Here is a 26,192-nt window from a genome sequence, read left to right on the forward strand (position 1 = left end):
TGGGTTGTGGTTTCCACTGGCTCGGGGCCTTGAAGGATACCACTCCAGTCTTAAGAAGTGTGAAGTTTGCTTTTGAAAAGTTCTTCACTGTGGTCTTTTGCTGGGGGTGGGGCGGGATGTGGATCTCCAGTGAGATTAATTTATGGTCTGATCTCACCAATGAGGGATATACTTCCGGTGTGGAGCATTTTGTCCCCATGTTTGTGATGATCAGGTCTAGTATATTTTCTCCTCTTGTGGGAATGGTGACTAGTTGTTCCATAGCATTTGAGTTTATGAACTCAAGGAACCTTTGGGCTAGGGTGTTGGGGCTTGAGTAATGTTCCCAGTCTATGTTTGGGTAGTTGAAGTCATCCAATATGATGGTGTTTGGAGAGACATTCATACTCTCCAGTGTCTTCAGGAAGGCTGTGTGGGTTTCCTGAGTTTGAGAAGGTGGTCTGTAGCATGTTACAAACTGTAGGGCAGTTTTACCTATGGTTAATTGCACCTGGATGGTCTCCAATGCTTCGTGCGTTGCCAGTAACCTGGAGGTGTGGGTATCCTTTATGAATATGGATACTCCCCCTCCTTTTGTGGTTCGGTCTGGATTTTGGGGCCGGAACGCATGATATGAGGTATAACCTGATAGTGCTGGGGTGCTCTCAGGAACCTTGAACCAGGTTTCAGTCACAGCACAGACATCGATGTTCTCCATACTGAGGAGGGCTTCGAGGGCGTGCATCTTGAGGTTTAGACTTCTGGCATTGAGCAGTATTACCCTTAGTTTTTCTCCATTTTTGTTTTCTAGGGCGGTAGGTTTATCATTTGAGCCTTGCCTAAAAAAGGCACTATGGGGGTGGCAAGAGCCTTTGCCAATATCTGGAAGCCCAGGTGTGACAGGTGCAAGCCGTCCCTTGCAAAGCAGCGTGGCTTGTCAAGCATGTCATCCCAGGCAGACAGACATTGGATCCCCTTAGAATGACACCAGTAATTAAGCCAATTATTAAAGCTGATCATTTTGTCTCTGTATTGTTGTACTTGTTGGCCAAATGAAGTGTCGGTCAAATGAAGTGTCAGTCAAATTAAATTTTGGTCATTTGGTCTCGGGCAAATGGGTGTCGGGCAAATGAAGTAGACCTGACCTGATAATATCCCTGGCTGCATCCTACATGAGCTACAAAATGAACTGACACCACATCTATGTGCCCTGTTCAATCACAGCCTTACCTCAGGCTATGTCCCTAAAGAATGGCGCAGTGCTACAGTCATTCCGCTCCATAAAGGGGGAGCAATTACAGACCCTGGGAACTATCACCCCATTAGCCTGATGGGTCTGGTATGCAAATCTATGTAGCGCGTCTTCATGGATCTGCTTAACAAAGATATAGACAATCTCTAAACTCTTGACCCCACACAGTTTGGATTTGTCAAGGGGAAATCCTGCCTGCTGAACCTGGTTGACTTCTTCAAAGCAGTCACCAAGGGTGTGGATGAGGGTAAGGCAGTCCATACAGCCTACATTGACCTGGCCAAGGCTTTTTCTACCATTTTCCACTCAGGTATCATTGATAAACTCACCAAACTTGGCATCAATCCTTACATACCTAGGTGGGTTGCAAATTGGCTCACAGACAGGACCCACAGAGTGAAAGTTGCATATTCCAAGCCAGGCTGTCAACCAGTCATGAGTGGAATCCCACAGGGCTCAGTCCTGGGCCTTCACCTGTTTGGCATCTACTTCTCAGAAGTCCAGGCCAACACAGAAGGACTCTGGCTGACCAAGTTCACTGATGACTGCAAGCTAGGTGCCATTATCAACTCCCCAAGTGATGCAGACATCCTACAAATGGGCCTCTCTTAGACCAATGACTGGTATCGGAACCATGGCCTGAAGCTTAATGCCAAAAAATGCATTATCATCCCCTTTGGAAAAAAACTCAGTGCCCACGAATTATCACATTGATGGGGGCCACTCAACGCTGAAGGGGCCATAGGAGATCTGGGCACCCAGGTCAACAACCACCTCACCTTCGACCACCATAATGCCACTGTGGTCAGAAAGTCCTTCTACGTGGCACATCTTATAACCAAAGGTTTCGCATCCAGAAAGAAAGAGGTCATCATCCCTCTTTACTCATCCGTCATTAAACCAATCATCGAATATAATGCTCCATTTGGCATGTACCTGACCAGACACCTACAACAGCTGGAGAGGCCACAAAAGTACCTCCCAAAAAGGATCCCAGGCCTTAAACACATGTCCTACATGGACAGAATCAAGAAACGTCAGCTGTTCTCATTCTCTTATCATCTACTTAGAGGTGACCTCTGCTTGACTTACAAAGCCATGTCTGACCCAGCCTTACTTGAAATGCTACACCTAAAGAAATCCCAATCTGCCCACACCACAAACTCCAGAGATCACAACTTCATTACCACAATTAACAGAACATGCTGGAGGGACAGGTTCATCTCCCAAAGACTGCCGATACTCTGGAATAAGCTTCCCATTCATGTCAAGCAGAGTACCTCGCTGGCCCTCTTCAACAGAAATCTTGACGAGTGGATGGGTAACAGAAAGTTCACCCCAGGGATCACTCCAGTTGCCTTACTGGATAGGCACACTGTGAACTAACATTGGGTGGCACGGTGCCTCACTGCTGGGTAGTTTTTTGGGGCTAGGCTTGTAAAGGCTCCAGGGCCATTAGCCTAGTACACACCTATGAACCTATTAACCTGTGTCAACTTTGAGCTCTTTGGGATTTCCATTTATCCAAATAGTATAAAATACTTCATTCTTTGCCCATAAATCTACTGCATTGACTGTTTCATTAAGGACTTACACACTTTCATCGTAAAAAGTACATGACATAGGGTCACAGCTTTCTAATTGATCAACTAATTTCTTGAAATGTTCCCTTTTAACAAAATAATGTGTGCCTTTTGATGTACAAAACCTCTTGAAATGATTCTACTTACTGCATTTGTGGCATTGATGACCAAAAGCTAAGCATTTTTCCTTTTTAGATTCATGATTTCTACCACAGTTATGACAATTGGCATTAAAGGTAGGTTGGGGCCAATGCTTTGAGTTTGCTGACTCACTCTTATGCTTCACTGAGACTGTGCAAACTCTGGAACTTGCTGCTGGAAAGCTCTGGGGTTTACCAGTTAGTACTGCAGGGGCTACAGTTGCTGCCATGTGCTTGGGTCTGTTTCCTTTAACCATGTGCTGCATACTATCAACATAAGTTCCAGAAGTTACTGGAAGCCTGCATCTCTCATTTGTAAGCATATTTATGTGCTTTTCTAAGAGCTCATATATCTGACAGATCTCATACCACAAAGTCAGTCTTTTATCAACTCATCTCTTAAATCACCAAGTCTGCACATTTTAGCCTTATTTCTCAAATCAGTTATATATGCTGCAAAAGTTTCACCAGGCTTTTGATCCCTTGTATAAAATAAGTGCCTTTTCATTGTAATGTTTGTCTGGAGGGTTTACACATTTCTCTAAATGTACATTTTAAGCACTCAGGATCCTCGACTCATCCAGTACAACAATATGACAATTTCCCCCCTCTCCTGCAAAGATAGCAGGTGCATACACAAATGAATGTTCCCTTTCAATGGCTTCTGACCCAGCTAAATTAAGTAGAATAAATGCCTTTGTACAGTCACCTTTATCAGAAAATGCAATTTGTATGAAAATGTTGTACTCTTACTCAAACACTCTCCATTTCTCTGCAATATTATCATCAAACCCAAGTGCACTAGGTTTTCAAAATCCATCTGCCATGCCAACAAAGTATGCCCAAACACACATCAGGCTTCATGCCCACTGAGTGGCACACAGCTACAGTTATCCCGCTCCACAAGGGAGGATCCTGCTTGTATCCCAGGAACTACCGTCCCATCAGTCTGACAAGTCTGATCTGCAAGGGCATGGAACGCATTATCATAGAACTTATAAACAAAGACATTGGCAACCTTCAAACACTGGACCCTACCCAGTTTGGGTTTGTGAAGGGCCGATCTTGTCTCCTGAATCTGATTGACTTCTTCAAATCAGTCTCCAGAGCTGTGGATGAGGGTAAGGTGGTCCACACAGCCTATCTGGACCTTGCCAAGGCCTTCGTCACCATCCCCCACTCTGGAATCATAGATAAACTTACTAAGCTGGGCATAAATCCCTACATCACTCGATGGGTTGCCAACTGGCTTACTGACAGAACCCAGACTGTAAAAGTAGCTGACTCCAAATCCATCTCCAGAAAAGTGAGAAGTGGAGTACCTCAGGGTTCAGTCCTGGGACCACTCTTGTTTGGCATCTACTTCTCTGAAGTACAGGTCAACACTAAGGGACTCTGGCTAGCAAAGTTCACAGATGACTGCAAACTGGGAGCCATTATTGAATCCCCAAATGATGTGGATATTCTACAAAAGGGCCTTACAGAAACAGATGCCTGGTGCCAGAGCCATGGACTCAAGCGTAATGCCAAGAAATGTATAGTTATCCCTTTTGGAAAAAAACATGTACCCATGAATTACCACATAGGTGGCAGGACACTAAACATCGAAAGTGTGATGAGAGACTCAGGGACACAGGTGGACAGTGGTCTCACTTTCAATAACCACATCACCACAACAGTCAGGAAATCCTTCTATGTGGCACACCTCATCACTAAGGGCTTTTCATCCAGAAAAAAGGAGGTCATTGTCCCACTGTACTCATCCCTCATTAGACCCATTATAGAGTATAATGCCCCATTTGGTATGTACCTCACAAGACATCTACAGCAGCTGGAAAGGCCACAGAAATACCTCACTAAAAGAATCACAGGCCTAAAGCAGATGCCATATGCTGACCGTCTAAAAAAACTCCAGCTATACTCTGTGGCATATCGTCTACTAAGAGGCGATCTCTGCTTAACATACAAGGCCATGTCAAACCCTAAGCTGTTGGACATGCTCCACTTAAAGAAATCCCAATCCCCTCAGAGCCACATGCTCCAGGGATCTAAACCTTGTCATCACAATGAACAAAACATGCTGGAGGAATAGGTTCCTGACCCAGAGACTCCCCATACACTTGAATAGACTGCCCATACATGCCAAGCAGAGAGCCTCATTGGCCCTCTTCAAAAGAAACCTTGATGATTGGATGGGAGATAGGAAATTCACCCCGGGGATCATGTCAGTCGCCCTGCTAGACAGGGGTCCAGAGAAGTAAATATTGTGAGAAGAAATATCCAGGAAATTATTATGGCTAGGCATGCATAGGCCTTAGGGCCAATAGCCTAGTACCAACCTATGAACCTATGAACCTATAATATGGCCCTTGTAATTGTGTACAAACACGCTGTGCTGTGAGAACTTGTGATAACATTCAAATGCACAATAAACTCTTCAAAATACTGTACTTCACAAAATATGCTCTGAAATGGCTGTATCTTGCAAAATAACTTTACTGTAATGCTGCAACGTGCAAACACTTCATACACTACTGATAACTCAGATATCTTTAATTAATACAAAAAATATGTGCTTAGTGAAAATGCAGTCATTTTCTCTTATTTTATTTGTTTTATGTAATTCGGACTCTATTTCAAACATTTTCCATAGCAATTTGAATATTTTTATCAATAACGGACATTTTAGTGTATTTAAATATTGTTTAGAACATTCTGTATGCTCCATTTCATATTCTGCAAATAAGAAATTATTTGAGCAAGTTTTAACATCTGACATTTGTTTCTGACCTGTTTTGCAAATTATACGTGCAGTAGGAATGATTCACTCCTGTATATTCCTCCAGTCTTAACTGAGTGCCTCTCAGTCTCCAACTGAAGAATCTGGATCCCATTCTGGCACCATGCCCATTTTAGACATGCCTCTTCTGACACCATGTTGCTCATTCCTCCTTAATATTGATGATGAACAGGTGGGGTAGTTCATTCTGATGCTTTATTACATAGAAACACATCAGGATGGATAGCAGCATCATAAAATATAAACAAACTGATTAACAGACAGACCTTACAGATATACATGCTTATATCTCAACAGCTTACTACAAAATGGCAGTCAGGCTCACACGTGTTCAGTATTTATACACTTCTGCAAGCCCTTAGGTAGCTTCTTAAAGGTGCATACACACACATTGATCTACATATGGCATCATACATAAGAGACCAAGAGTGACCTAGTGAAGTTTATAAAAGTTATCTTGGGTGAATATTTTTCTTCATTGGCTAGTAATGTATGTCTGACTCCTATGCTAATTAAATATGGAGTTCATTTCAGCAAAAGCCCACTGCCATAAAAGAGCATATGAAATGGGATAGAAATAAAACTGCATCCCCTACATTTTATAAAGGAAAAAGTCACTATAGCTTTAACTGAATGAAACAAAACAGTCAAAAGATTCAACCAGGAAAAACATACAATACAAATGATTTATTGCATGAAGGCAAGCCCCTGTGCACTGTTTCAGTTATATATAATAACTTCTATCACACAACTAGGGGAAGCACAGAAAAGCCATTAAACTTTGAATATTTGCTAGGAAACCAATACAAACTGCACAAGTGGTGAATTCCTATAGAAGAAGTGATGAAATGCAGAAATAAACCAGCTTAACTTCTACTTTACACATGTCCAAGGTTAAGACAACTAGTACAATTCTGTGAGAGCAAATATTAACACTCCCATTCAGGAGATTTGCCATCTGTATCCTGTACTTGTTATAATTGCTTCAAATGTTGCACCAGTTCAAGGAAGTGTATATACTTCATAGAATGGGTTTTTGTGGAAACAGACTTCTCTTTCATAAATAGTTGACTCCTAAAAGTTTTTCATTGCTCGGCAGGCATGCACACACTAAATCTTTTAAAAATTATGTATTTCAAACTAGCTTTATAGAGAACTATCTAGTGTTTAGAAGGGACTAACTGATAACTAAATGGTAGAGATGTTTTTAAAAAGAAACCTGTTAAAAGTCTGTGGGATTAAATATTATGTAGAAGAGCAGGTAGCAGGAATCTTTTAAACTGCTTCATCAATAGTCTATTTCTTCAAGCTTATCCACAATAAATTCCCTGATTGGAGTGAGGGCATCATACACTTGCTGTTGGCTATGCTGGGAAGGAGAAGTCAGGAAACACATTAACAGATGTCTTATGGCATAAAGTTCTAGCTAAGCTTCTATTTCAACTGCTGCATCCAGTAGCCAGTAGCACAGGGAATGCAGTGAAAGGATGGATCCTGGACCTGAGTGCATATCTTGACACTAACAAATGTAGCACCAATGTCTGAAGGAGAAAGTCCTGACTAAGACCCAAATGAACCCAAATTCGAATACTGACACTGACAATGAATCAGGCAGTGGAGGATGGGAATAAGTAGCTGAGCTCACCTGCACTTGTGAAAAGTGAGGTAGTTTTTGGTTAGCCACTTGCCACCATGTAAGGGGAAACTTGCACAACACTAAAGTAGTGAGGACTATGAACATTGGTTGGTGATCTCAAGCTGGAGATGGCAGCCCTCATTTGTATGTGGGTGAAAATATGTACACACACACACACACACACACACACACACACACACACACACACACACACACACACACACACACACACACACACACACACACACACACACACACACACACACACACACACAGAGCACACACACACACACACACACACACACACACACACACACACACACACACACACACACACACACACACATGCACACAAATGCACACACACACACACACACACACACACACACACACACACACACACACACACACACACACACAAACACACGCACACATGCGTGCACAATAAGTCATCCTGTGGTGATTGGGCTACTCACACCAGCCACCAGGCTTAGGAAACCAACTGATATACTGTAATGTCAGAGAGGCAGAGGACAAGCCACCCATACAGCTGCCTGGAAGTCTCTCCAGGTGGATGTTACCTACCATCTGTGGCTACCCAATTTGGGGAATAAATGAATGAATGAATGAATGAATGAATGAATGAGTTCAAAAGTAATAGGAAGAGATTGATGGGGAGGATGGGGTGAGTGGTCATCCTACGGAGAGGGAGGCAGTCTAGCCTCACTGCAGTAGCAGCACTAATAGTCTGCCAAGTTCTGGGCTGAAAGCAATAAATGACTTGGTCAGGAGGTTGCACTGCCATGGAGGTAAGCATGCACCTCATGAAGGCAGCCATTTTGAAGCTCACAAGGCTGCTGTGGGGTGGGAGGAGTTAGGGCCCTGTCAGCAGTATGGTGCTTCATCATTATACACCATCTTTTCACTTGCCTCAAAATGGGTCTGGTTGAGTCTGGGAATACTGAGCTGGGTCTGGTAAACCCAGTGAATGAGGAGAGGAGCTGGTGACAGCTGAAGGTCAGCTGCAGAGAGATAAGGGAAGAAAAAAAAACAATGGAGAGGTTTACTGCTCAGCCATGCTGGTGCTGAAAAAGCACCTAGAAAAAGAATGCAACACCATAGGCCAAATTGGTAGACTCCCTGTATGTTGAATCTTATTTTCAAGGCACAGAAATGAAATGGAAAGCCTCAGTCTCCAAAGATCTGTAAAAGCCCTAGGAGCTGATTTCTGGTGCCTAAAGAGGCTGGTATGGTAATAACATACTGGTCAACTGGAGCTACACAGCAGCCATCACTATATAACATACACTTAAAAAATGATAAAATAAAATGAGCTATCAAACAATACACATCAACAAATGCAATTAAACCATGGAGATTCTTTTAAAGGTCAGATCCAAATATTCTTCTAACAGTACTCCATTTATACTTACAAGACATACTCAATGTGTGGCTCTAATAGCATGTTGCAGATTCTCTTAGCATGCAGTTATTTTGATGTCTTGATTACACAGAGTCTTCTATAGCTAAAAAGATTAAATACCCATATAATAATTTTGAATCAGTGAAACTAGTGCTGCACTAAATTTAGCATCCTTCATTGTAGTAATCTGGGGTGCAGATTGCTCATTCTGATCTAAGGATCTGTTACCTCTGTGATGCATGGCTTTGACAAAAAGGTACTGAAGAACTATTGTATCTGAGTCTGCATTTCTGTAACACACACACACACATATATATACAAACGCACTTACAACCCCTCAGCACACACACAGAAACCATAACTTTAAAGGCAACACAGAGAACCTCGTTATTATGCCTTTCAATTTCAGTATTTTGCTTAAAAGATCACATTCCATAATTTCAGCACCATTTTCAATAGACCTTATCAGTGATGATACTGCATGAGAAAGGTCATCATCAGTGATGATATGGTGGTTGAGGAAGGTCTTCACTGGTGGTGATATTGTTGTTGTTGAGGAAGGTCTTCATCAGTGATGATCATGATATGGTGCTGGAGGAAGGTCTTCGTTGGTGATGATATTGTGGATGAGGAAGGTCTTCATAAGTGATAATATTGTAGTTGAAGAAGGTCTTCATCAGTTATGATATTGTGGATGAGGAAGGTCTTCATCCATGATGATATGGTGGTTGATGAGGTTCTTAATCAGTGAAGATATGGTAGTTGAGAAAGGACTTTATCAGTGATGATATTATGGATGTGGAAAGTTTTCATCAGTGATGAAATTGTGGATGAGGAAGGTCTTCATCAGTGATGATATTGTGGATGAGGAAGGTCTTCATAATTGATAATACTGTAGTTGAGGAAGGTCTTCACTGGTGGTGATGTTGTTGAGGAAGGTCTTCAAAAGTGATGATCATGATATGGTGCTGGAGGAAGGTCTTCATCACTGATAATATTGTAGTTGAGGAAAGTCTTCATCAGTGATAATATTGTAGTTGAGGAAGGTCTTCATAAGTGATGATATTGTGGATGAGGAAGGTCTTCATCATTGATAATATTGTAGTTGAGGAAGGTCGTCACTGGTGGTGATGTTGTTGTTGAGGAAGGTCTTCATCAGTGATGATTATGATATGGTGTTGGAGGAAGGTCTTCATTTGTGATGATATTGTGGATGAGGAAGGTCTTCATCAGTGATAGTGTTGTAGTTGAGGAAGGTCTTCACTGGTGGTGATGCTGTTGTTGAGGAATGTCTTCATTAGTGATGATCATGATATGGTGCTGGAGGAAGGTCTTCATCAGTGATAATATTGTAGTTGAGGAAAGTCTTCATCAATGATAATATTGTAGTTGAGGAAGGTCTTCATCAGTGATGATATTGTGGATGAGGAAGGTCTTCATCATTGATCATATTGTAGATGAGGAAGCTCATCACTGGTGGTGATGTTGTTGAGGAAGGTCTTCATCAGTGATGGTGCTGGAGGAATGTCTTCATTGGCGATGATATTGTAGATGAGGAAGGTCTTCATCAGTGATAATATTGTAGTTGAGGAAGGTCTTCATCAGTGATAATATTGTAGTTGAGGAAGGTCTTCATCAGTGATGATATTGTGGATGAGGAAGGTCTTCATCATTGATAATATTGTAGTTGAGGAAGGTCTTCAGTGATGGTGATGTGGTTGTTGAGGAAGGTCTTCATCAGTGATGATCATGATATGGTGCTGGAGGAAGGTCTTCATCGGTGATGATATTGTAGATGAGGAAGGTCTTCATCAGTGATAATATTGTAGATGAGGAAGGTCTTCATCAGTCATGATATTGTGGGTGAGGAAGGTCTTCATCCATGATGATATGATGGTTAAGGAGGTTCTTCATCCATGATGATATGGTGGTTGAGGAAGGTCTTCATCAGTGATGATATGGTGGTTGAGGAAGGTCTTCACTGGTGATGATGTTGTTGAGGAAGGTTTTCATCAGTGATGATCATGATATGGTGGTTGAGGAAGGTCTTCATCGGTGATGATATTGTGGATGAGGAAGGTCTTCATCTCTGATGATATGGTGGTTGAGGAGGTTCTTCATCCGTAATGATATGGTGGTTGAGGAAGGTCTTTATCAGTGATGATATTATGGATGAGGAAAGTTTTCATCAGTGGTGATATTGTGGTTGAGGAAGTCCCCTATGATGTTATTGTGGTTGAGGAAGTCCCCTGTGATGTTACTGACTGTCCTATTTTTAAAGATGTAGCTATAAACAAAGTGTACATTTATTTTATTGTTTTAAACATAAACTGTGCCTACAAATTAATTTCAATTTAGACTACTATTCTAAATATTTACAAGATTGCAGTTAACAGTTACCTCCCTGTCTTATATCACATTATTTGGATGTTTAAGTTGTTAATATTCTAAATAAACCATTTCATCATTAAGTTCTTTTCTTTCCAATGCTAGTGTAAAGCCACAACGTCCTACTGCAAATACTGGCTCTTCTAAATTTGCTTCAAAGTTTGGTGGATCAGAGAAATGTCCTAGATGTGGCAAATCTGTATATGCAGCAGAGAAAGTCATGGGAGGAGGCCTGGTAAGTGACCATTGATACACACATACATACATACGCTTGTTAACTGTAAGAAAATAAAGATACACACTGCTCTGGAAGTCTCCAAGATCTAAAAAGAAGTAAGGTAAGGAAATCTAATTTGTTAGCAGTTTCAAACCTTTCTCCATACTGTACTTACCAAGATGACATCTCAAGTCCAAGGTAAAAAATATGTATATGTTCCGAAATGGAAAAATGTAAGATTTCTTATATACCTGTTACAAATTTACGGAACAGAGTGTTAGATAAAATTTGAAAAATAGCATCTATCATGTATTTTGAAATAGGCAAAGGCTGAGATTCCTAGCTGATTTGGCTGGCATGTAATGCCCAGCAGTGCTGCTTGTATTCTAGGCAACTTATCCAGATTTATAGACAAAGGCCCCCCCCCCTAGAAGCACAGCGAGGGTTTTGGTGCTGTATGTAAGTAGTCAAAAACAGAGACAATACTAATGACAACAATAACAGTGCTCTGCTTATTGTACACTCTACATTGTGCCATATGCAAGTCACCTTGAAAAGCAGTGCCGAAAGTGCCCAAATCTAAACCACTAGGAAGAGCCATGCACATATACATTTCACTGGGGGGAAGGGCACAGAAGTGCTGCAGATGTAACCTGCATGAGTTGCTGATCCAGGTAAATTGTAAAATAAAATGTAAAAGAGTATCTACCTGCTGGTGTGTGTGTATGTGTGTATGCTACATGGGCATGCATGCACACAAATGTGCATGTGTGTCTACAGTGGCAGTGCATAAATGTTTCTCTAAGTGTCTGTGCATAAATTCTTATTGTGTGCATTGTGCATGTGTGTGTGTTTTTGTGCTTGTGTGCATAACTGTGCATGTGTATACAGAGACTGTATAAGTGGGTCTCCGAGTGTCTGTGCATGAATTCTTATTGTGTGTGTGTGTGTGTGTGTGTGTGTGTGTGTGTGTGTGTGTGTGTGTATGAGAGAGTGTGTATGTCTGCATGCCTACACACCTGTGTGGTCTGCTAGGATGTGCTCTGCTACAGTGCAGAACTGAACAGTAATTCATTGTCATCTACATAACCAGTGAATGAAATGGTGCCCTTGTGGGAATTTGCAGGACTATAAACAGCTCCTCCTTATCTGGATTCAGCATGCGCAGTGCCGTCAGACCTGAGAGAAACTTTAGACATGTCTCCATGTTTGTTAGAGACACTATCAGCACAAGACAAACCCCCCACCATCCTAATACTGAATGTTTTGAACTCCCACTTAGACAAATGATCGCAGGCTATACATTGATAGCTACTCTTGAGACTAATTGTCTTCAGTTTGTAACCATGATGGGATGAACCCCATTCCTAAATCAGGGTAATGATTAGAGTAAAAGAAATTAGTACTGCTTCAGTCTTTGATGTTAGACACGAGGGCTTCTGTCATACTGATGATGTATGAATGTAAATTCTAGTTTTAGCAGATCTGTGGCTACTATTGGGCCTGTCTGGCTATCCTTCTTCCACATTGCCCTCATTTCTGCCTACAAATCCTGATATTTATATTTATCTATTTATTTTACATTTGTTTACTGGGATAGTCAGACTGGACACATGCCCATTTACAGCGGAGGCCCGGGGAGAAAAGCTTCACATTCAGTACAGAAAAACAAATAGTTGTGCAATGTGATAACAATATGATCATCTATACAGAAGCAAAAAATTAACAAAAGATAAAAATACAACTTTTGATACAAAAAAACAAAATTAGACACTAGATAAAAAATACAACTTTCAATTTAGAAACAGAAATTGACACTAGATAAGTATTATAACTAACTATAGAGATAGACAGAGACTACTTAGAAATTAATTAGTGTAAGTTTAGCATGAGCTAGTATAACTATTAGGAACTTGAGTAGAAAATAAAATTCCTGATACTGTAGAAAAAAATTACAGTGGAGATAATTGGATATGAAGCTATCTAGAATGGTAGAACCAGTGATGATTGGTAATGCATGGATAGTCAGGAATTCATTGTGTAATTTAAGTGAGTTTTTGAACAGTGCAATAGTGGAGGCAGAAGATAAAGCAGGGGGAAGGTTATTCCAGGATTTAGCTACATTATGGGAGAATAGTGCTTTACCTGCAGTGTTGTTAGCCTTAGAGATACAAAGGAGTGATTTGTCAGTGGAGCAAAGGGGATGATTTGATTTGTAAGGGGTGAGTAGGTGACTTAGTGGCAGGGTTCTATCAGGATGTTTCACAATATTGTAGGCAATGATTAGTTGATGGTAATTGAGTAGTTGTGTAAATTCTAGCCATTGTAGTTCCTTTAGAGCCTGACAGTGATGGGTTTTGAAGGTGCAGTTAACGAACTTGGCAGTTTTGTTGTAACATGTCACAAGTCTAGCAAGATCATGTTTTCTGATATGGGTAAGGATTGGTGCCACATACATTAGAGTAGACAATAGATGAGTTTGGGCTAGGGAGATTCTCGCTTGTTTTGAGAGAAAGTTTTTGTGTCTGTATAGTGTTCCCATTTTTTATGGACTTTTTTGATAGTTTGTGAAATGTGGACATCAAACTGTAGGTTTTTGTCAATTTCTACACCCAGGAGATTGGTGTGATCAGAGGGTGTGATGATAGTACCAAGGCTTTTGTCAATTTCTGCACCCAGGAGTTTGGTGTGATCAGAGGGGGTGATGAGAGTACCATTTTTGGAAGTGACTGAGAAGGATAGAGAGGTAGGGATAGATTTGTTGGGGGTGAAAAGAAGCAATTTAGTCTTTTTGGGATTTAGGATAAGTTGGATCTGAGTAATCCAACTTTCCACTAAGCTAAAGGAATCCTGAATGAGTTGTAACATGCTAAATGAGGATGCAGAGCAGATAAGAGTCAAATCGTCTGCGTACTGTACAAGTGTAGCAGGGTGGGTGGAGGTATAAAGATTGTTAGTAAAAACTGAGAAAAGAAGAGGACCTACTATAGAGCCTTGTGGTACACCTATGGTTGTTAGGAGTAGAGGAAATAGTATACCTTGCCATTGGACAGACTGCTACCTATCTGACAGATAATTTTTAAAACAGGCATTAGTTGGAGGGCAAAGGCTAGAGAGGCAAGGGTGTCTAGAAGTAGTGAGTGGGAGACCATGTCAAATGTTTTTGAGAGGTCTAAAAATATAGCAGATACAAAGTTGCTGTTGTTGCTGTGTTGATTTACCAGGTTAGTAAAAGAGAGAAGAACAGTTGTTGTGGTATGGTGTTGCCGAAAGCCATGTTGTGTGGAGGAGAAAAGATTGTGTGAGTTTAGGAAATTCATTACTTGAGAGTATATACATTTTTCGAGCAGTTTAGATAGAGGGGATAGAATTGCAATTGGAGAATAATTAGAGAAATCATAGGAATTACCACCTTTGTGAAGTGGAATAATATGTGAAACTCTCCATAGTTGAGGGATGTAGGCTTCCTGTATGGTGCGATTGATAAGGATGGATACAGGGTAAGAAATGGACACAGAAGCTACTTTGAGGAAGTTAGCAGGAAGACTGTCTGTAGCAAGGGTGGTAGGCTTTGGTTTTAGGAGGAATTTTTAATAGTAGAGGTAGGAACAGATGAGAGAGTAAAGGAGGGGATGTTATCAGAGTATTTTATTGAGATATCTGAAAGTGTTTTTCGATAGTTGGGAGGATAAAGTCAGGATAGATTCTGTAAAGTGTTGATTAAATTGGGAGGCTATGTCTTTAGTATTGTTGGTGGATGTGGGAGTTGGAGTGGTGGTTTTACCTGGTTTTAACAATGAGTTGATAGTATGCCAAAACCTCTGATGGTCTTTTGAGTGATTATTTTGGGCAGCAAGGAAATAATTCTGTTTATCCAATTTGGTTTGTGTCTTGGCCCGATTTCTGAGTTGTTGGTAGTTTTGTTTGGACATGTCTGTCTGTACATAAGACACAGTAATCACTGGGTGTAGCTCATTTTCTTGTGTCTAATTTTCTGAACTGTTAGTAATGGGTGATCCCACATCATATAAATGTTATGAGTCTCTCTAATGCTTTGTGTTTCATGTTTCCAATGTTACTCAGCTACTTCAATCCTGTAATGTTTGTGAAATTCACAGTGCGACAGGCTTGTCACATTACTATGCCTTTCAGTATACAGTCCCTCTTCCATAAGTGTATCACACCCAGCAATAAGATGTCCAACTATTTCAAGTTCTTTTTTACAGAATGTGCATTTGTCTGTTTGTTCCACCCTTTTAGTGGATTTTTCAATTCACCCCTTTTTAACCATTTCTGAATTAGCTCCTGGAATGACCTCTTGTTGACCAGGATTTATCTGTACTTGCCACTATAGTTACGGCTTTTCCACTTTTATTTCCCTTTCCTTATATTCTGTCTTTTTTGGCACATTAAGTTACTGCCTTATTTTGTCTCCTCCTGGTTTGATTTTCATTCCTGCTTGATACCAAAATGCTTCTGCTAAACTAAACTCCTCATGTTCTAAAACTTTCACTGTGTTTGGATCTGGTGAGATCTGCAGACATGTATGCAGCCCCACAACTGCAGATGTACACATGTAAATCAATTTGGAGGAGGCCCATTCCACCTTCAGAATGAGGAATATATCATTTTGGTATACTCTGACTTTATAAATCATCTGATAAGCATAAATCATCTTTCTTATTTTTATGTCCGATTATCCAATACTTTTGGAGCCAGTCAGTTGCCCACAAACTGTACATTACAATAAGAAGAGGAAATTGGTTTATTTCCTAGACTTTATTTCTAGATGTCAAGACAGTTTTCAATGTTACTTTTACTCCTCTGAAGTATTCTTTACTGAGCTTAATTTCCATTTGTTCATGTTTTATTGCTGATCCTTCATCTATTCTCAAATATTTATACTCTCTCCTGCTCAGGTTCATTATATCAGATTTCTGTCCTAGGTAGATATGTTCTTGATGCTGCAGCCTTGCTGTTTTAAAGGATGCTTCTGAACATTTGTCAAGACCAAATGCCATTCTTATATAATCTGAGAAAGTTTTAACCATTTGTAGTTGTGTTTTTAACTTCTTATGTGATGAATTATACAATTATAAGTCATCCAAAAAATGTAGATGATAATTCTTTAAACAAGGTTATTTTTCAGGAGCCAAATTGTAACCATAGCCAAATCTGTTAAGCAAACAGCTTAATGTATTCAGGACAGCACAAAACAGCAGCACTGACAAACAATCACTGCGGAATAACCCACCCTTTTATTTTTTTTTCTGGTATAATAATTTGCCCTTCACTGTACTGTAATCATGAATGTGGGTTAATGTAAATTGCTTTTTTTGTAATCTATCTATATCATATATAAAATTCTTCCCCTTTTTACAATTCTCTGTTATATCAGCAAGTCATCCTTTGTTCCATATAAGCTTCTTTTGTTAGCCTTTTGTTTCATTTTCATAACTGATTTTTTTCTAAATGACTTTAAACTCTGTCTGCATCAGTTCCATGATATAGCTTATATATTGTCAAAAGGCAAGTTAGTCGTCTATGGTTTTTGGGATAGCTTCCAGGTCCACTCTTAAAAATGAGTATCATTTTTTCTGTTGTTAACCCGTTTGGTTTCTGCTTGGGATGTATGTGTAAGTAATTCTTACTCAGGGCTAAATCTTTGTGGAAAAACATTATTAGCTTTAGTGGGAATTTAGCTACTATATCTGGATCTGGGGTTAATTAGGAGCTTTTCTTAATTCTCTCTCAATTTCTCTGGCCATTATTTCACCTATTTCATATATTCTACATTAGAGCTCCTTATTGTTAGTTCAATTTCTTCTATCCTTTCAGCATCTTTGTTATGTTCAACAGGGTCTTGATAAATGCTTCTCCAAAACGTGTCTTTTTCTGGTATTTCTATTACTTTTACTTTATTGCTAATTCTCTATAAAATCTTTTGGGTCACCAATTCATCACTTGTTTCATACTTTTCCTTTATATTTATATGCACACATTCTATTTTTTTGCTTGTGCTGTTATTTTTAATTTGTTATTGGCAATAGTGTGTAATAAATTCTGGTCTGTTTTGACACAGTGTGTTGCTTTTACCAGATCTGTTCATCTAAGGATTGTGATGACCTGTTCCCTGTTCTATATTTTTCTAACAGTGATACTTTTTGTCTTATTGCTTTACAGGTTTCTGTATTTGATGCTTCCATGTTTTCATTGCATCGCTTCATTTCCTTACATTTGTTACTTCATGTTTTTTGGGGTGCACCGCTTCACTTCCTTTCATTTGTTACTGAACGTTTTTGGGGTGCACCGCTTCACTTCCTTTCATTTGATACTCCATGTTTTCACTGCACCGCTTGCCTTCCTTTCATTTGTTACTCCATGTTTTTGGGGTGCACAGCTTCGCTGCCTTTCATTTGTTACTCCATGTTTTTGGGGTGCACCACTTCACTTCCTTTCATTTGTTATTCTATGTTTTTTGGGGTGCACCACTTCACTTCCTTTCATTTGATACTCCATGTTTTTGGGGTGCACAACTTCACTTCCTTTCATTTGTTATTCTATGTTTTTTGGGGTGCACCGCTTCACTTCCTTTCATTTGTTACTCCATGTTTTTTGGGGTGCACCACTTCACTTCCTTTCATTTGTCACTCCATGTTTTTTGGGGTGCACTGCTTCACTTCCTTTCATTTGTTACTCCATGTTTTCATTGCACCGCTTGCCTTCCTTTTATTTGTTACTCTATGTTTTTTTGGGGTGCACTTCTTCACTTTCTTTCATTTGTTACTCCATGTTTTTTGGGGAGCACTGCTTCACTTCCTTTCATTTGTTACTCCATGTTTTTGGGTGCACCACTTCACTTTCTTTCATTTGTTGCTCTATGTTTTTTGGGGTGCACCGCTTCACTTCCTTTCATTTGTTACTCCATGTTTTTTGGGGTGCACTGCTTCACTTCCTTTCATTTGTTACTCTATGTTTTTTGGGGAACACTTCATCCTTTATTAATTTAGCTGCACAGTAATATATTCTATGTTGAAGTGACACCCTGACCCCAACTGTAAAAATGGGAAGAAGGGGTTGTGGATGGATGTATTCTGTTATAGCATATGGATATCTCTTATTAGTCCTGATTATTCTGTTCATCTGTTTAACCAATCTTCTATTCTGTATCTTATTTACTTTCTGTAATCTATTTGTTTTTGCTATCTTAACATGTCTATCCAGCTATATTTAATGAAGCAGGTCTTCCTATATTTAATTTTCTTCTGGACTAAGAGCATCTTCTTTGCTGCTTCCCGAGAGTTTTCTTTAGAAAGCTCTAGAACATCTTCAGATGCACACTGATTCATCTGCTGCTCTTTCATATGGGAACTCATTGGCCTATCAGTCCACAGTATTACCTGCATCAGAGTTGCCTCTGTTTCCTGTTCCTTCCCTTCCTGTAAAACTTCAACTAAACTTTTGAACTGTTTCCTACAGAAGGTTCCAGAGCATCATCTTGTGGCAAACATTCTTCAGATGCCTCCTGCTCCACTTGCTGCTCCTTAATCTGGGAGTCCAATATTCCATCATGCTACAACATTGCCTCTTTTAGATTATGTACACTAAATCCTTCGCTTCACAGATAACTGTAACGTCAGTTTCTATTTGTTTAACATCTTACAAACTCGCCTTTCCACATTTTCCCTTTGTTTTCTTGTTTGTATTAGGAAATTTACCGTATCTCGCTGCATTTGCTTGTATTTTTCTTCAAATGTCGACGATGGAGTTACATTTTTGTTTTGAATAGTTTGACCTTTTTCTTTACATAACTATTTCAGCGAACCAAATCTATTTTTCTTTTCCATGTCCCTGTTTCCTTTTTATACCTTTGAAAAATGTTTTAGTTTTGTTCTTTATATTTTCAGTCTTTCTCTGTCACTTCATTTCCTAGATGGCCCAAAGTTGCTTTGTCAATGTATTGTTTTTCATGGATCTGTTGTATTAATGAACACAAGTTCTTTATTTGAATTTGGACAGCTTTTCTTGTGCAAGCATTTTTTCCACTAATGTCTTTCTTAATCTTTCTGAATATTCTGACCTTATTGCATCATAGTACGAATATATACTTTCTTCCTTATCTTCAGTGATACATTTTGTCATCTTTTGTGCTTTTGTGCAGTACTACTTTCTACTCTGAGTGGGGGGCATCTTACCCCTCTGGCCTGGCCTAAACTTGTAATAGAAATGTTTCCATGACTTGTGTATTCTGCACTACATTTTTTTAGTCATGGCACCAGTACGTATAGCAAGTGGGCACTTTTTTATTTTGTGACCTGTGCTCCCAGCTGTCTCTTTTAAAAATTTTTACCTACCTTTCTCCATGATGTTTAAAATGCAGTCTATATATTAGCATCAACACGGTGAGATTTTCTGAAAACAGAGTCCACCACGTAAATGTACTCACCAAGACTTAAGGATAAATAGAGTACCCTTATCAAAAATACTTTTACATTGGGGAATTTCAGTTATCATTCAAGTAACTGATGTGCTTACACCTCTAATGCTAGGGATGCTGAAAGATTAACCCAAACCAAAACTCAGAGTGTGTGACCCTCCCCCCCAAAAAACTAAAAAAACACAACAAAGGCACGCATAGTGTTCAGTGTTGCTGGAAGATTCCTAAACAAAGAAGATCATAATTCTTTAGAACAAATAGTTATCTTGCCCACAAAATGCCAGAAAATTATGGACCTGGTCCTCATCACCGTTATCCCCAAGTGTCAAGCCTACCAACTATTTAGTAAAATTCCATCCCTAGTTAAATCGGACCACAATGTAGTAACTTTCTCCTTTAACGCCACTATCATCACAATGGTAAACAATTCTAAATGCAACAACTTTAAACATACAAGTCTAAAAGCCTCTCTGCCCAGCTTAGCAATGCAGGTGCTCACCCTAGCCATGCACCTTATCTTAGAAAAAAAAAGTTTTGTAACACTACCACTATTCAAACAAATTTGATGTGAATCTTTGATAAGGTTATGGTTTGTAGTTCAGAAAAGTAAAATTTGTTTGACTTCCAGATATTGATGCTGTCAATGTAATGAATGCCTGGCATATTCTAATCAGTCCTTTGTGTGTTGATCACTTAGCATGTCAAACATTCATGATGTACTTATATACATGTATAATGTGTGTGTATGTTTGTGGGAGCTCAAAAATACTGGTAAAACTGCATTTACAAGACTTACAAATAATTAAAACTATGTGGAAAAATTGCATTATAGTGAAAATGAGGAGACTTGAGGAAAGAGAAACATTTTGTACATAGGTAAAAGGGTGATTGGATATCCAGAAGAACAAATGTAGTTAAGGTGACTATTTCAAAGAAATAAAAGTAGTAAGTGGAGTTGCACTCAGTCCTGTGACATGTGATTATTAGTATCTCTCTTTAAGACATCATAATGTGCACCCAAAGCAGTATCAGTGCATTTACAATAACACACAGCAGTAAAGGACAGAGTATCATTGCATTTACAATAACACAGCTGTAAAGGACAGAGTAACAGTGCATTTACAATAACACACAGCTGTAAAGGACAGAGTATCAGTGCATTTACAATAACACACAGCTATAAATGACAGAGTATCAGTAGATTTACAATAACACACAGCTGTAAAGGACAGAGTATCAATGCATTTACAATAACACACAGCTGTAAATGACAGAGTATCGGTGCATTTATAATAACACACAGCTGTAAAGGACAGAGTATCAGTGCATTTACAACAACACACAGCTGTAAAGGACAGAGTATCAGTGCATTTACAATAACACACAGCTGTAAAGGACAGAGTATCAGTGCATTTACAATAACACACAGCTGTAAAGGACAGAGTATCAGTGCATTTACAATAACACAGCTGTAAAGGACAGAGTATCAGCACATTTACAATAACACACAGCTGTTAAGGACAGAGTATCAGTGTGTTTACAATAACACACAGCTGTAAAGGACAGAGTAGAAGTGCATTTACAATAACACAAGCTATGATGGACAGAGTATCAGTGCATTTACAATAACACACAGCTGTAAAGGACAGAGTATCAGTGCATTTACAATAACACAAGCTGTAAAGGACAGAGTATCAGTGCATTTACAATAACACATAGCTGTAAAGGACAGAGTAGAACTGCATTTACAATAACACAAGCTGTAAAGGACAGAGTTTCATTGCATTTACAGTAACACACAGCTGTAAAGGACAGAGTATCAGTGCATTTACAATAACACACAGCTGTAAAGGACAGAGTATCAGTGCATTTACAATAACACACAGCTGTAAAGGACAGAGTATCAGTGCATTTACAATAACATACAGCTGTAAAGGACAGAGTATCAGTGCATTTACAATAATGAACAGCTGTAAAGGACAGAGTATCAGTGCATTTATAATAACAAACAGCTGTAAAGGACAGAGTATCAGTGCATTTACAATAACACAACTGTAAAGGACAGAGTATCAGTGCATTTACAATAACACACAGCTGTAACACACAGAGTATCAGAGCATTTACAAAAACACACAACTGCAAAGGACAGAGTATCAGTGCATTTACAAAAACACAATCTGTAAAGGACAGAGTATCAGTGCATTTACAAAAACACAGAACTGTAAAGCACAGAGTATCAGTGCATTTACATTAACTCAAGCTGTAAAGGACAGAGTATCAGTGCATTTACAATAACACACAGCTGTTATGGACAGAGTATCAGTGCATTTACAATAATACACAGCTGTAAAGGATAGATTATCCATGTGTTTACAATAACACGCAGCTGTAAAGGGCAAAGTATCAGTGCATTTACAATAACACAAAGCTGTAAAGGAAAGAGTGTCAGTGCGTTTACAATAACACACAGCTGTAAAAGACAGAGTATCAGTGCATTTACAAAAACACACAGCTGTAAAGGACAGAGTATCAGTGCATTTACAATAACACACAGCTGTAAAGGACAGAGTATCAGTGCATTTACAATAACACACAGCTGTAAAGCACAGAGTATCAGTGCATTTACAATAACACACAGTTGTAAAGCAGAGAGTATCAGTGCATTTACAAAAATATACAGCTGTAAAGGACAGAGTATCAGTGCATTTACAATAACACAAGCTGTAAAGGACAGAGTATCAGTGCATTTACAATAACACACAGCTGTAAAGGACAGAGTATCAGTGCATTTACAATAACACACAGCTGTAAAGGACAGAGTATCAGTGCATTTACAATAACACACAGCTGTAAAGGACAGAGTATCAGTGCATTTACAATAACACAAGCTGTAAAGGACAGAGTATCAGTGCATTTACAATAACACACAGCTGTAAAGGACAGAGTATCAGTGCATTTACAATAACACACAGCTGTAAAGGACAGAGTATCAGTGCATTTACAATAACACACAGCTGTAAAGGACAGAGTATCAGTGCATTTACAATAACACACAGCTGTAAAGGACAGAGTATCAGTGCATTTACAATAACACACAGCTGTAAAGGACAGAGTATCAGTGCATTTACAATAACACAAGCTGTAAAGGACAGAGTTTCATTGCATTTACAGTAACACACAGCTGTAAAGGACAAAGTATCAGTGCATTTACAATAACACACAGCTGTAAAGGACAGAGTATCAGTGCATTTACAATAACACACAGCTGTAAAGGACAGAGTAGAAGTGCATTTACAATAACACACAGCTGTAAAGGACAGAGTATCAGTGCATTTACAATAACACACAGCTGTAAAGGACAGAGTATCAGTGCATTTACAATAACACACAGCTGTAAAGGACAGAGTATCAGTGCATTTACAATAACACACAGCTGTAAAGGACAGAGTATCAGTGCATTTACAATAACACACAGCTGTAAAGGACAGAGTATCAGTGTGTTTACAATAACACACAGTTGTAAAGGACAGAGTATCAGTGCATTTACAATAACACACAGCTGTAAAGGACAGAGTATCAGTGCATTTACAATAACACACAGCTGTAAAGGACAGAGTATCAGTGCATTTACAATAACACACAGCTGTAAAGGACAGAGTATCAGTGCATTTACAATAACACACAGCTGTAAAGGACAGAGTATCAGTGCATTTACAATAACACACAGCTGTAAAGGACAGAGTATCAGTGCATTTACAATAACACACAGCTGTAAAGGACAGAGTATCAGTGCATTTACAATAACACACAGCTGTAAAGGACAGAGTATCAGTGCATTTACAATAACACACAGCTGTAAAGGACAGAGTATCAGTGCATTTACAATAACACACAGCTGTAAAGGACAGAGTATCAGTGCATTTACAATAACACACAGCTGTAAAGGACAGAGTATCAGTGCATTTACAATAACACACAGCTGTAAAGGACAGAGTATCAGTGCATTTACAATAACACACAGCTGTAAAGGACAGAGTATCAGTGCATTTACAATAACACACAGCTGTAAAGGACAGAGTATCAGTGCATTTACAATAACACACAGCTGTAAAGGACAGAGTATCAGTGCATTTACAATAACACACAGCTGTAAAGGACAGAGTATCAGTGCATTTACAATAACACACAGCTGTAAAGGACAGAGTATCAGTGCATTTACAATAACACACAGCTGTAAAGGACAGAGTATCAGTGCATTTACAATAACACACAGCTGTAAAGGACAGAGTATCAGTGCATTTACAATAACACACAGCTGTAAAGGACAGAGTATCAGTGCATTTACAATAACACACAGCTGTAAAGGACAGAGTATCAGTGCATTTACAATAACACACAGCTGTAAAGGACAGAGTATCAGTGCATTTACAATAACACACAGCTGTAAAGGACAGAGTATCAGTGCATTTACAATAACACACAGCTGTAAAGGACAGAGTATCAGTGCATTTACAATAACACACAGCTGTAAAGGACAGAGTATCAGTGCATTTACAATAACACACAGCTGTAAAGGACAGAGTATCAGTGCATTTACAATAACACACAGCTGTAAAGGACAGAGTATCAGTGCATTTACAATAACACACAGCTGTAAAGGACAGAGTATCAGTGCATTTACAATAACACACAGCTGTAAAGGACAGAGTATCAGTGCATTTACAATAACACACAGCTGTAAAGGACAGAGTATCAGTGCATTTACAATAACACACAGCTGTAAAGGACAGAGTATCAGTGCATTTACAATAACACACAGCTGTAAAGGACAGAGTATCAGTGCATTTACAATAACACACAGCTGTAAAGGACAGAGTATCAGTGCATTTACAATAACACACAGCTGTAAAGGACAGAGTATCAGTGCATTTACAATAACACACAGCTGTAAAGGACAGAGTATCAGTGCATTTACAATAACACACAGCTGTAAAGGACAGAGTATCAGTGCATTTACAATAACACACAGCTGTAAAGGACAGAGTATCAGTGCATTTACAATAACACACAGCTGTAAAGGACAGAGTATCAGTGCATTTACAATAACACACAGCTGTAAAGGACAGAGTATCAGTGCATTTACAATAACACACAGCTGTAAAGGACAGAGTATCAGTGCATTTACAATAACACACAGCTGTAAAGGACAGAGTATCAGTGCATTTACAATAACACACAGCTGTAAAGGACAGAGTATCAGTGCATTTACAATAACACACAGCTGTAAAGGACAGAGTATCAGTGCATTTACAATAACACACAGCTGTAAAGGACAGAGTATCAGTGCATTTACAATAACACACAGCTGTAAAGGACAGAGTATCAGTGCATTTACAATAACACACAGCTGTAAAGGACAGAGTATCAGTGCATTTACAATAACACACAGCTGTAAAGGACAGAGTATCAGTGCATTTACAATAACACACAGCTGTAAAGGACAGAGTATCAGTGCATTTACAATAACACACAGCTGTAAAGGACAGAGTATCAGTGCATTTACAATAACACACAGCTGTAAAGGACAGAGTATCAGTGCATTTACAATAACACACAGCTGTAAAGGACAGAGTATCAGTGCATTTACAATAACACACAGCTGTAAAGGACAGAGTATCAGTGCATTTACAATAACACACAGCTGTAAAGGACAGAGTATCAGTGCATTTACAATAACACAACTGTAAAGGACAGAGTATCAGTGCATTTACAATAACACACAGCTGTAAAGGACAGAGTATCAGTGCATTTACAATAACACAAGCTGTAAAGGACAGAGTATCAGTGCATTTACAATAACACACAGCTGTAAAGGACAGAGTATCAGTGCATTTACAATAACACACAGCTGTAAAGGACAGAGTATCAGTGCATTTACAATAACACACAGCTGTAAAGGACAGAGTATCAGTGCATTTACAATAACACACAGCTGTAAAGGACAGAGTATCAGTGCATTTACAATAACACACAGCTGTAAAGGACAGAGTATCAGTGCATTTACAATAACACACAGCTGTAAAGGACAGAGTATCAGTGCATTTACAATAACACACAGCTGTAAAGGACAGAGTATCAGTGCATTTACAATAACACACAGCTGTAAAGGACAGAGTATCAGTGCATTTACAATAACACACAGCTGTAAAGGACAGAGTATCAGTGCATTTACAATAACACACAGCTGTAAAGGACAGAGTATTTTAAAAAAAAAAATTCATTTTAAAAATTAAAACGAAAAAGATTTCCCTTTTTAAAACACAAGTTTTAAAGACAG

The 26,192-nt window shown here is 39.1% G+C and overlaps 1 protein-coding gene across 1 annotated transcript in view; it reads left to right on the forward strand.

Annotated features, from left to right (window-relative positions):
• The window catches only part of CSRP3 (cysteine and glycine rich protein 3), a 396,525-nt gene that overhangs the window by 317,928 nt on the left and 52,405 nt on the right, over positions 1-26,192 (forward strand). The window contains exon 4 of the mRNA XM_044082539.1: positions 11,307-11,436. Coding sequence (XP_043938474.1) covers positions 11,307-11,436 — 130 coding nt within the window. The remainder of the gene's footprint in view (positions 1-11,306; positions 11,437-26,192) is intronic.

The sequence above is a fragment of the Protopterus annectens genome, chromosome 9.part0, assembly GCF_019279795.1.
Source record: "Protopterus annectens isolate FY-2018-M chromosome 9.part0, PAN1.0, whole genome shotgun sequence".
Lineage (NCBI taxonomy): Eukaryota > Metazoa > Chordata > Ceratodontiformes > Protopteridae > Protopterus > Protopterus annectens.